Genomic DNA, 12,382 nt, shown 5'->3' with positions numbered 1-12,382 from the left:
CCAATAAGGCGTAATTTTCTAACACAAACTATTGATGATAGGCCAAACCTATAGAAGAAACACGGGCATATTGTACTTTGTGGAGTACTACCCTTTATCAAGTAAGAATGAATAATTGCCAATGGGCTTGTAATGTGAAAGACACCCTTTAGGGTTTTTGACTTCTATAAAAAGGGAAGAGGTCTTATGTAAAAGGGTCCTACTTACATTAATTAGAAAGTAGGAGACGATATGTATGTAGTCTCATATTCTTGAACTTGAACGGCGAGATACAAGTACATCATAAGTGGAACCATAAGGAGAAAATCAACAATGTTTGCTTGGACAACGATATGATAAGGACCAACACGAGTATGATAAGCTTTTAGCTACAAACACAATGCGTGATCAAATCTCATCGAAGAGGTCTCTCTCGTAACTTGCAAATATGACACTATGTGTCCTTGCTCTTGGCGAGGTTAAAAAACGTGACACTTATATTCTGTCTTTGCTCCGCTCGAGGTTCAAAACCAACATAGTTTATCTCTACGCTCCCCATGATCCCGATATGCTCGAGTGCTACTCTCTCTCTCTCTCCATTTCTCATGGGCCAATTTTGGTCTTAGAAGACGTTAATATATCTTTCTTTCTTTCTTTCTTTCTGTCGATTACTTCACAAATCCTAAATCCAGACCTGACAATGAAGTACGTTGATCGGTCGGGAGAGCGGTAAGCATCGAAACTTTGGAAGGATGGCCAGGCCACCAAAAGATGTAGCATAGTGTGAAAGCGCCCTTATAGCCCTGCGAGAGTGAGTTTTTGTTTTCCTTCTCTGTTTTCCTCTGTTTCTCCTCTAGGGTATGTTTCTGTTTTAGGGTTTTGTTTCCATGGCGAGCTTACATCATACTACACATTTCTGAGACCAGGAAAAGAAAGCTTTTCGATCGATCTAAGAATTCAATCATCGTGGGCGATTCTCTTAACAATCATGCTTGGTGGGCTATATGGCGATTTACCCCCTCCTTCTTCTACGTCTTCAACCTTAGTGGGCGATAATGAAGATTCAAAAGGTATTTCGTCTTCTTCTTTATCCTCATCATTATCTTCTTCTACATCTATCTCTATGAATGGAGGAGGAGGAGGAGGAGGAGGAGCTTCTCTATGGTCTGGAAGTGCCACCAAATTAGCTCCTTCTACATTAAGAAAACCGTCGATTTTTGCTGCCCCGCCGTCTGTTCTGAAAAACCAAAACCAATCTTCAGCACCAAAACCACCTTCGAAAACCACCTTGAGCAAAACCAGCGGTTTTCTACCTCCACCAAGCTACACTGGCAGTATTACCGACGATATATCATCAAACTCGTCATATTCTCATTCTTCTTCTTCTCCTCCGCGACATCTTGTTGGCGCTTCGGCTTCCCTTATTGATGAATATGACCCATCACGCCCTAATGACTATGAAGAGCTTTGTAGAGAAAGGAAGAAGAGGAAACTTGAAGAAGAAATGAGGAGAGAAATTGAGAAGAGAAGGAAAGAAGAAGAAGAACGAGATCACGATAGAGAGAGGGAAATTGCAAGATTGCGCGAGATTGAATCCGAGAGAGAAAGAGAGGCATCAGAATCTAGAAGTGAATCTAGGGGAGGTGAATCTAGAGGCGGGTCTCTTCACATAAGTGGAGAAGAAGCATGGAAAAGAAGGGCAATGTTAAGTGGTGCTAACAAAGGGGGCGTTCCGCTGGAAACAAGCCCAATAACGAAGCAAAGGTCACCATCACCTGAAGAAGAAAGAGAAGGATTTTCTATTAGTAAGTCAGGTAATGCAGGTCTTGGTTTGGGCGTAGGTGGACAAATGACAGCCGCCCAGCGGATGATGGCTCGAATGGGTTGGAAAGAAGGACAAGGATTGGGTAAACAAGAACAAGGTATTACTACACCGCTCATGGCAAGGAAGACTGATAGAAGAGCTGGAGTTATTGTTAATGCTAGTGCAGAGAAGAAAGCGAAGACAGGGGTTTCAATCTTGGGTCCTCCTACTCGAGTCGTCCTCCTTAGAAATATGGTCAGTATCTTTTATGTTCTTTTGTTTGACTATTGGATAATTTGACTTATTAAAATGATGGAAATTATTAGATTTTTTAAAATTATGATTCTTTGGATGCAACTTTATTTTTGCTGGTTAGTTTGCTAAATTTTGAACTCGTGAGGAATTGTATGTGAGATGAGAGTAAATAAGTGTACCAATTTTTTACTGTGAGTGATTGTATTTGAGTTCCCATTAGATGTCATGGTAGTTCTATTTTGTTAAGAAAACATAGTTTATGAAAAGTCAAAGTGCTTATCTACATTTTAAGAACATAGAGGCTAACTCCAGCTGCTCCTTAATGACTTGTTGAGTATGCTTTAATGTGTTTATTGGATTTTTTGAAGTTATTCTAGTATCAATCCAAGCTTATTTGTGGTTAATTAGTGTTGTGTATGAGTAATTGGATGTGAAAGACCCCCCAACCCTCGTCAGTATGTTTACTGATTTGCTCCTGGATGTGCGATGGAATCTCCCATATTACATCATCCATGAATGTTTTTCATCTTGTTGATTCAACCAACCTCTGTGTTTGCCAGAGTTAGTTTAAAAAAAGAGGAAATTTAAAGATTGAGGTGAAAGTGAAAGGAAACTGAAAAACGAAATGATGAAAAAAATTCTGACAATAGGCTTCAGTTTTTTCTGTCCGCAGGCCAAAAAATTAGACATAAAAAGAATATGTATCTTGTGTTCTAAGTCAATATACAACCATCCCCTAGTACTACTAATTTAAACATTCAGGTTTATATGTTTACTTTACAACTACTCATTATAAAGAGACATATCTTGCATGTACATGCACGCTGTACATGAAAAGCAGTCCCATTGGAAGGTTTACTTTCGGTCTTGCTGCATTTGAGCTACTGTTTTTTTTATCATATTTGGCACAGTGCAAGAACTCTTTTTAGAGAGGTTTTTGCTGGTATTGATCCTGACATAGAGGGTCATGTTGAATTTGGAGCATTCCAGATGATGGGGGATCCAAGTACCAAGAGACAAGTTGTTTGAGTTGCATAATTGCAAGAAATGACTTTCTCAAGCTTAGGAAATGTAGTTCTAGGCTAAGAAACTTACTTAATACACTTCCGCAAAATATTATGAAATGTTTGAGGTTTTGCTTTCTTGTTGAACAAAAACCTCTATACTTATTTGCTCCCCAATTTCCCTAATGTGCAAGGCCTTGATCGTGGGTTTTCTTCTCACACTCTCAAACTGAAATAATCTGCCAAACTTATTGGTAGGGGTTTATAATGGTTATCTAAATGCATTTCTGTTTTTACCTTTATAAATTAGAGCATGAATCTTGTTTCCATGTTTTCTTTGGTCTTACTGGCCATTATACATATGAGATGTTCAGTCCATTACTTTTGGTACATGTATTATAACTCATAACTGGAAATTTAGAAATTGAAGATTTAAACACATTTTTTACAGTCATGGTTGCCATTTTTGGATTTCCATCCTCGTTCCTGTCCCCTTTCATGTCTCCTTTCTTGAGGCTGCTTCCATTGTGACTATGCATATCAATCGTAAGCTGCATACAAGTCTATTAATGAAATCAGTAACCTCATGTACTTCGTTCTATGTACTTCTTTTAACAATGCATGTCATTCTATGTGTAGTTGTGCATATTGTATATAATTGATTGATTTCATCCATCACTCTGTCGGAAACCAATAGAAACTGAGTCTAGAGTCTCCTATGAATGTTGATATGTGAATGTTTACCTACTCAAGTGATAAGGATGGATGATGTTTGTAGGGATGCCATCTTTTCGATCATCAATGCAGCATATATGCACTATTTAGTTGAAAATTTGTTATGTCTATATTTCTGTGTATATGTATTCCAGTACTTACAAAAGAGATACATTTGTCTCTTAAATATTGAAAATGCAGTACTTACAAAAGAGATACAATGTGTCAGACTTGTCTAGTCAAATCTATGCAGATTTCATGCATGTAAGCATAGAAGTTGAAATAAGCTACGTTTACAATTGTGGCTGAACCAAGAACTATTGCAAGGCTTACCTGCATTTTTGTGTTTAATCACTGTGTTGATCAAATACCTAATTGATGATTGATTGTATAAATTAGTAATTTATAAAGCCCATTTTTCATTATGGATAAAATCAGTTGCATCCTTTTCAAAGAGAGCTGCAGCCGCAGCTTAGGTTTTCTTTTAGTTCTTATTTATCCCATTCATTTGATTTTGCGGTTTTCCCCTCTATTAATTTCTAGGCTTATATCATTTTATAATCTAACGGGTGTTAATGTAACTTTATTTCTTTATTTCATACAAATTCCATAATTCTAAAAGGCATTCTGGTGTTATATTAAAATAGAGAATGTATACAAACGATTCGTCTTCTATTTATTTACAGGTTGGTCCCGGAGAAGTGGATGATGAGCTAGAGGACGAGGTTGCATCAGAATGTGCAAAATATGGCACTGTGACAAACGTGATCATCTTTGAGGTCACTGAAGCCGAGTTCCCAGTGACTGAAGCTGTGCGCATATTCGTGCAGTTTGAACGCTCAGAACAAGCGACAAAAGCATTGGTCGATCTTGATGGCCGCTTTTTCGGTGGTCGGGTGGTTCGGGCAGGCTTTTATGATGAAGACCGATTCGCTGCATGTGAGTTGGCCCCTCTTCCTGGAGAAATACAAGCTGCTTTACAACCCTCTTGATCCAAAGAATTTCTTTTTGTACATCGAATTATTATATCGATGAAAATCGTAGAGAAAACAAGGAAGAAAATGGAAAAACAAATACGAAGGTAGCAATGGTTGGTTTGTGTTTTTATTTTATCTCTCCCAATTCTTCAGACTGGTATTTTCTGTACCGTGGGATGCCATGTCTTCCACTTGCATGTAGAGACATGCAAATGTTTCTTGTATGATTTTCTTTGCAACATGGAATCTTAATGTGGACAAATTGGCCAACCTTTTTCGTTTGTATAGTTTTGCAAAGCAATTTATGTTGAATGGTGTGCAAATACTGATGTAAACAGAAGTTGTGTATAAATCTCAATTCCCATGACTTTGTTTCTACTTGTACTTCCATTCCTTTCACTATTTATTAAGTTTACATCATTTATGAGATTATGGCAATAATCTTCATTAAGTTGACAAGCAAATTCTACGCACATCTCTGACATAATAAAGGTTGCGAATTTGTTTGATGATTTTAGGGCACATCTGAATTGAAACTGTTACTTGGGGTTCAAAAATTAACCAATACATAAGAGTAAAATCATTAATACTAAAAGATGAAAGATGTATTGGAGAGGAGAGGTAGAGCATCAATGTTATCATTAGGAACTATGATTTGTGTTGCACATTAATGGGACATCAAAACAAAAGGCTGATTGTGACAATGTGTTGCACATATAGGAAATAAAACAAGGATCATCGTTATAAATACTCTCTTTTTTGAGCTGGTGTTTATGAGGAGCATATAGCTTGCCATGCAAATTAGTCTAATATTTTTCAAGACAATATGTACTTATAACCATGAGTACCAAACGAAATGAAGAAAAATAAGGACTATGACCATCCAGGTAGTGGTGACAATAAACTACTCAATTTCACTTGGAATTATAAAATTGTCTCCTCATTGAGAAAAATGGAGAATATTGTTCTCTAAAAAGAGGGATTAAAAGTAAAAATGTTGTTGCATCTATAAAAACAATTGGATAAATGTTGTTAGCGAGAGAGAGAGATTCTATTATCGTCTTTGAAGGTCAAATATGACCTATGAGACCAAAAATATCACATTTCACGTGATACGTGTGAAAGTGAGTAGCGACTCTCGATGTTCAAGAACTTTACCAATGAACGTTGCAATCGAGAATGCACATTGTGGTTGTGAGAGAAATTTGTGCAAGGATTGGGCTTGGTCGAAGATATGTGGAAAGCATGGTTGAATATGATCGAAGGTAGAGCATTGTATCATAGTGTGATACTCAGACTCTCAAACTCGTTTAGGGCAAAGTGTGCATAGCCGACCACTCTCATCATTTGTGCTCCAACGCCCTATCTCACATCGCAATGCATGTGAGCTAAATCGTATGGAAGCAATGGTTCGAATGGTAGATAACAGGATGGGCTCTAACATGTATCAATGTGTATGTACAGTTTCCCCGTTCCGCAAAGAATATGGTTTTGTAGTTAGGTGCAATATGTGTAGTATAATGTGTGAAGCGTGAGCCTCCACACTTGTCCCATGTCATGATACATTGGCGTTGCAAAAAGGCCTCATTTACAAAGGAATATAGTGATGCATCATGAAGCAAGTGTCTTGTATCCCATCTACCAAACCAAATTTCCATATCTTGTATCCAACTGAAACACAAAATTTTGCTTTTATGCGTCTTTTGGATCTTTTTGCTTGCTTCCCATGCAATTCTCACTTTTTTGAACTTTAAGCATGTATTCAACGAGAGAGAGAGAGAGAGAGAGAGAGAGAGAGAGAGAGAGAGAGAGAGAGAATTTGTACACATAAATTTACACTTCAATTAGGTGCATGCCTATTCCATACATGGTTTTGCACTACCTTTGGTTACTTGCTTACAATCCTAAAGCTAATAGCACAATTAAGAAAAAGTAAGTTCATCTCTGCCCCTTCAATGAGGTGCATGCCTACTCCAAACATGGTTTTGCATTGTGTTTCAAATCCTAGAGCTAATACCACGACTAAAAAGAAATAAGGGGTAAATCTATGAACTCATATCTCCCTCAATCTTTCTCCAGTTTCTTTAGATTGATCTTCGTAGATGGCCAATCTACCTTCTATATCAACCTCAATCACATGATGTGATAACATCCAATGCAAGATCGTAAACTTAAACTAGTGAGTATACATATGTACATTTTTACGAAGTTCATGTGAAGTTTGTGAAATACAAAAACATTTAACATTTATTATACTCGGATATTTCATTCACAGAAGTCCCCACTACACCCTAACATCACCTATAAGATTATACTTCTTTAGATTGCTAAAATTTACTGATGCCTGCAGGCTTCACAAAAAAGCTTGGCTACTTCTCATCATCATATATCTTGATTACATAAAAGCTTTATTCCAACCATTTCAGATGACAAAAAGCTGCAACAGTCATGTTATGCTCGCAAGCAATTGAATGCTTTACAAATTGTTTTACAGTAAAATAAACCATCTACTAATCATCATCATACTTGCTGAATCCAATTGCTAATCAAAGGAGCATTTCTTGAAATTGGATTTTCGTCTTATATTGAACCTGAGATAGAATTACACACCAAAGAAAAAAATTATAGGGTCAAATGGGATTGATCACAGTATAAATAGGTGGTAGTTGAAAGTGGGATACTAACGCTAGAGGCCGGGAAGAGGACTAATACTGATACAATAATTCCACTACAAAACCACTGTACACAATCACTCAAACTAAATTTCAATTACCACCTGTTCAGAGTATCAAATCCTCAACTGTATTTGCATGACTTCCAGAAAGGACCAGATATCACTTTTATCCATTCCTCAAGCTTTTGCATGACTTTGAAAAGGATCAAATTATAACTTACATCGAGAGTTTGCATGAGAATACAAATTCTGTGGCTCGGAAACATTTTTGCCCAGAGCCATGGAATCTCCATCCTAAACCAAGGATGAATCACAGCAACAGATTCTCTCCTGGTGATAATATTGACCTCAGGGATAGAGAAGAAGAATAAATGTTGCTTTCACACTGTCAATGAACATGTTCATCAGCTGTACAGGCGAGAATACATTGTATCGAGAAAGAAGTGGAGATCTTTAGGAATACATATATGTATATATATCCTTGGGTTCAGGTATGAATAGTCCCACCAACCTTCCCATTTTGCAAAGGCTCCGAATAGTTGGTCTTCAGGAGCGTTGTCCTATCTGGATTATCATTCTTATCCCCTTCTTTGGTGTTATCCTGAGTCAGATCATCAGAAGTAACGACTGAAGGTCGAGTTTTAGTATCTGAAACAACAGCTTGGGTCTCTACAAACAATGATGAATTCCTGTGCTTGGGATTCACATCAGTACACAGTAATAACCCCTTCGTGCTCGACTTCACAATAATATTTCCTACCGTAGCAGCTGACTCATGGCCACTCTGGTCCTTCTCACTCAGCAGTCTTTCAGAGGAGCCTAGGGAGCTCAATTGAGAGACTGGGTGCGGGTGCATCTCAGCCCGATCTATTCCATTGTCTGAAGGCTGAATCCGATGATTTGAAATTGCATCTTGACACACTTGCGAGTCAGAAGCTGAATCTTTCGGCTGAATTGGACAATCCGAAATCACATCACCACCTTTGGTCAGGTGTGAAACAGAAACAGAAACCATTTCTTTAGCATTGGAATCACCTCCCATAGAGCCATTCCTAAGACCTCGATCATCGTGAAGATGGGTTAATTTTGTGTGGCTAGATGTGTCTCCATGTTTAGAATGTAGGACTATGTTCATTTTACTAGGTGTCATGCCCGATGATGCTCTTTCCCCAACCCATCCTGGCCCAAAAGGAACACCTGGGGGAAGAGCTCGACGAATTTTATCCTCAGCCACTTTCCATACATCAGGCCCTAAATCGGCAGCGAACCATGCTAAGCTTCTTGCATAAGAGAATTGGAATTGACAAGCTGCCTGCAAATCATGTGTAGATTTGTGTTAAGGCTAATAGGAAACAAATAAGAAAGAGAAGCATTTAGCATTTCTACAAATTTGTATACAGGTTACTATTATTAACGATAAAATGGCATGGAAAGAAAAAGTATTCCACAAACTTCTGTGGATTTCATGTTAAAGTTACTATTACTAATAATAAAAGCAGGCATTACATAAAGAAATAGTAATAAAGTTTAATACAATTCTGTGTCACTATTAAGATTAATACACAGGCAGGCATCAAATAGAAAAGAAGTTCCACAAAGGTTTTTATGTTAAGGCTACAACTAATAAAGGCAAACATAAAATGAAATAGCATTTAAGCCACTCGAGGCTCACCGGCACAAATTGCAAGGATGGTGTTACTAATGCAGTGGCGGTGGCAGCACCACCCCGCACTGAGAGGGGCTTGAATGTGTTTCGCCGGCTCTCATCTGTTGTTAGGGATCTTCTTCCCTCACCTGACTTCGCAAGATAACCTGATGATACACCATATGAAGACAAGTAACGTTGCTGTATATGGAAGACATAGTGTCACTTTAAATGCTCTTATATCAAGCTCTCATTTAGCTAAACATGAAATTTCTGTTATATTGGTAGACGATCAATGTCTCATCTAGCGAAACGAGGTAGAAAGACAACTTGTTACATTGTTTTGTATGGACTTTCACAAGTTGCCACAAACAGCATCAAGGAAATCTATTATGTTGTATATGGAAGATCTAATGAGAATATGGGCTGTGTGACATTATTTTAGCAGATCCACATGCAGATGAAATGCCAGATGTGCATCTTAGCCTTATCTAGTGAAAGTGTCTAGTAAGCAAGACAACCTAACGATACATCATGTTGCATGATTGAAAATTATTTTGTTATATAAGGAAGATATAGTGAATCGTGACATATATGTGGCATTAGACATTAAAAACTATGATATCAATTAAAGACCAGTGTCTTATCTAGAAATTTCTGATCCATAACAGAGCTTCATAAAATTGCTCCAAGACAAAGAAATGTGAAAATTTCATCTCACTCACTTGGTGATGGATGTTCTTTATTATGATCTCCATTTGCTTTTGCCTGGGCAAATGCACGATCAACTTGAGAATCCATATCATAATCACCATTGCTAAGCATAGCTTCTGAGGCATATTCCATATTAGGATTATCAGCCAACGTCTTTAGAGTCACTTTTTTCTTGTGCGACCGTTTCACAGTACTTTTTTGTCTTGCCACAACCTCCCCACCCAAATTCATGGATGATGAGTACTTTATTCTCATCTCTCCGAAACACCTTTCGGCAGCAATTTTGATGGCACGAGCCTACAAACATATCATGCAACCATAAACAGAAGTACTACTAAAAACAACCTTTACGTTAACTACTTCTGCACTTCAGCCTAATAAATTACTTACCTGTTTGTAATAAACAGTTCCCATTGCATTGAATGTCATCGCATTACTACAGATCTTAAAAACATCTTTCTAATAAATACAACACAACTGTTAGCATCGAAACCAAAAGGCAATGTTTCATGAATAAAAATAAGGCTGTAGATCTGATTGTTTTCTTAACTACCTCGAAAAGCTCCAAATTGATGTAGTAACCGGATGTGATCCGTTTCTTCATGGTTCCAAAATCCATCGGCTCTTTGATTATATTGTAATATTCAGGAACCTTTACATTAAGCCTAAGGTTAAGGATAATTGGAACTAAAACGAAAGCTAGGATGTTAAATATACTAGACAGTGTTCTCACCTCTTTTGCATCAACTGGTTCTGAGAAAACTCCAAATTTATCTTTCCTGAATTCAAATAAGGGAATATAAGAAAATATGCATTTTCAGCAAAAGGTAGAAATGTCTATATGCATAAGATGGGATTAGGCCATGAAAATATCTTCCTTTTTGTGTAATAGAACATTCCGCATCTTGATATATTTTCCTCCTTCAAAAAAGCACCCCCCCCCCCACCCCCGTGATTGTGCAATAAGGTACATAAATTAGCAATATAAAGACACAAGAGAACGCATACTTCTGCAATTCTTCCAAAACCCCTCTCAGAGCTTTCTTAGTGGGCACAACAGAGGTTTCAGATAAATCCGTGGCTTCTGAAAATCATAAGAACGAGTTCCATTTATTCCAGCACATCAATGAAGTGGAATTAGATGAGAAAAAGAACCCATAAAAAATGCACAACATACTTGGAGGAGGTGTTTCAATTGCTGAATTTCTGAGAAATTTCCCCTATTTTAGACAGAGAAATACATACCATCAATTAATTATACAAGAAATCAAAATGAAATAAAATAAGGAAACGTGGGAAATTCAAACAGATCAAATGGGAAATGTCGCAGTCACATGCAACATACAATTACCTCCGCAAGTAAAGGGTCCATTTTATTTGCCCCATTGGTCGAAGGATTGTGATCTTGGAAAACAACGCGACTGCGTTTAGGGTTAGGGTTAGAGTTAGAGTTAGAATTGGGGCTAAGGCTAGGGTTAGAGCCATAATTGAGGTTAGGGCTTCTCAGCCCCTGCTCTTCGTGTCTTAGATCTGTGTTCGGATGCTGATAGATATGGTGTTTTAAGTGCTGCAAAAGCTCCGGGTGATGTTGCTGAAGCTGGAGATGGTGCAGATGTTGCTGCTGGAGTTTGAAGTGGAGCTCGGAGGTGAGCTTCTGGGTCTGCTGATGAAGAATCTCTTGCTTCTGCTGTTGCAGGAGAAGCTGTTGCTGATGATGCTGGTGGTGTTGGCTATGATGAGGGTGAAGATGAGGGGGAGGGAGGGTGGGTGGGGGAGGGGGAGGGGGAGAAGCAGGGAAAGAGGAGGAGGAGGAGGAGGAGGGGGAAGAGAGGAACCAAGAAGTAGAATTAGGGTTAGGGTTAGGGTTAGGAGTAGGGAAATTAGGGTTAGGGTTAGGGTTAGGGGTGTTGAGGATGATTTGGAGGAGTTTCTTCTTCTTTGTGGGAGTAGAGGGAGAAGGAGAAGAGGAGGAGGGCTGTTGTTGTTGCTGCTGTGGCGATGGCGATGGCGATGGCGATGGTTTGGTGGTGTTAGAAGAAGAAGAGAGGGATTTGAGGGAAGGGGAAAGAAGGTGAGGAGGAGGAGGAGGAGGAGGAGGAGGAGATGGAGATGGAAGAAGAGGGAGGAGGAGGAGGGGTCTCTTGTTGTTCTTCTTCTTCTTCTTCCTCAGCATCATCGTCTTTCTTTTCCCCCCCCCCACCTTCTTTTCTTCTTCCTTTTCTCCTTCTTCTTCTTCTTCTTCTTCTTCTTCTTCAATCTCTCCTCTGTTTCTTCTTCTTCTTCTTCTTCTTCTTCTCCTTCCTCCTCCTCTACACCTACTCTTTCTGCTGTTGTCTTGTGACTTGTCCATTTGCCCAAAGACATTATTATTTCCTCCCTTCTTTCTTTCTTTGTATGTCCAATGTCCATCGTGGCCATTCTCCTCCTTCCCCCAAATGGCCTGCCCATCCTGATCCAATCTCCACCTCGAGGGCTGATCTCTCTTACCCTCACTCAAGCTTTTCAGCATTCGTTCGTTCGTTCTTTCACATGCCAAACTGCCGCCATGCCATCTCTATACTTGACACGTTTCTCGGGGTTCTTCCCACAACAAGCAACACCCCCCCCCCCCCCCCC

The 12,382-nt window shown here is 38.8% G+C and overlaps 2 protein-coding genes across 3 annotated transcripts; one reads left to right on the top strand and one right to left on the bottom strand.

Moving 5' to 3' along the window:
• The first annotated feature begins 802 nt into the window (after nucleotides 1–802).
• On the top strand, nucleotides 803–5,016 carry DRT111 (D111/G-patch domain-containing protein). Its single transcript, XM_087315614.1, has 2 exons — nucleotides 803–2,038; nucleotides 4,443–5,016. The coding sequence occupies exons 1-2, from the start codon at nucleotides 968–970 to the stop codon at nucleotides 4,746–4,748; spliced, it is 1,377 nt and encodes a 458-aa protein (XP_087171740.1). The 5' UTR covers nucleotides 803–967; the 3' UTR covers nucleotides 4,749–5,016.
• A 2,274-nt stretch (nucleotides 5,017–7,290) lies between these two features.
• LOC147867802 (uncharacterized) lies at nucleotides 7,291–11,957 on the bottom strand. 2 transcript variants are annotated; one of them, XM_087315613.1, is made up of 10 exons: nucleotides 11,883–11,957; nucleotides 11,118–11,837; nucleotides 10,944–10,986; nucleotides 10,775–10,850; nucleotides 10,500–10,545; nucleotides 10,320–10,418; nucleotides 10,157–10,225; nucleotides 9,778–10,063; nucleotides 9,080–9,219; nucleotides 7,291–8,719 (listed from the first exon to the last, which is right to left on the bottom strand). In XM_087315613.1, exons 1-10 carry the CDS (start codon nucleotides 11,940–11,942, stop codon nucleotides 7,895–7,897), a joined length of 2,364 nt encoding a protein of 787 aa, XP_087171739.1. In that variant the 5' UTR covers nucleotides 11,943–11,957; the 3' UTR covers nucleotides 7,291–7,894. The 2 variants fall into 2 exon arrangements, with proteins under 2 accessions (XP_087171739.1, XP_087171738.1); XM_087315612.1 differs by having other exon boundaries at nucleotides 11,118–11,957.
• Nucleotides 11,958–12,382: the final 425 nt, after the last annotated feature.

The sequence above is a fragment of the Azolla caroliniana genome, unplaced genomic scaffold, assembly GCF_043228905.1.
Source record: "Azolla caroliniana isolate FFs.n. ecotype wild unplaced genomic scaffold, voAzoCaro1.0.p SCAF_2, whole genome shotgun sequence".
NCBI classification, from domain to species: Eukaryota; Viridiplantae; Streptophyta; class Polypodiopsida; order Salviniales; family Salviniaceae; genus Azolla; species Azolla caroliniana.
Note: the sequence above shows the minus strand (reverse complement) of the source record. Positions and strands in the feature narration are given on the sequence as shown.

Bases quoted from the DNA above. Each gene is read 5' to 3' on its own strand.
- DRT111 (XM_087315614.1), top strand. From the start codon at position 968: ATGCTTGGTGGGCTATATGGCGATTTACCCCCTCCTTCTTCTACGTCT. The intron at 2,039-4,442 runs GTCAGTATCTTT...ATTTATTTACAG, and splicing joins TCGTCCTCCTTAGAAATATG to GTTGGTCCCGGAGAAGTGGA.
- LOC147867802 (XM_087315612.1), bottom strand. From the start codon at position 11,942: ATGATGCTGAGGAAGAAGAAGAAGAAGAACAACAAGAGACCCCTCCTC. The intron at 10,546-10,774 runs GTATGCGTTCTC...ATTTGAATTCAG, and splicing joins GTTTTGGAAGAATTGCAGAA to GAAAGATAAATTTGGAGTTT. The intron at 9,220-9,777 runs GTGAGTGAGATG...GTGTATCATCAG, and splicing joins TAAAGAACATCCATCACCAA to GTTATCTTGCGAAGTCAGGT.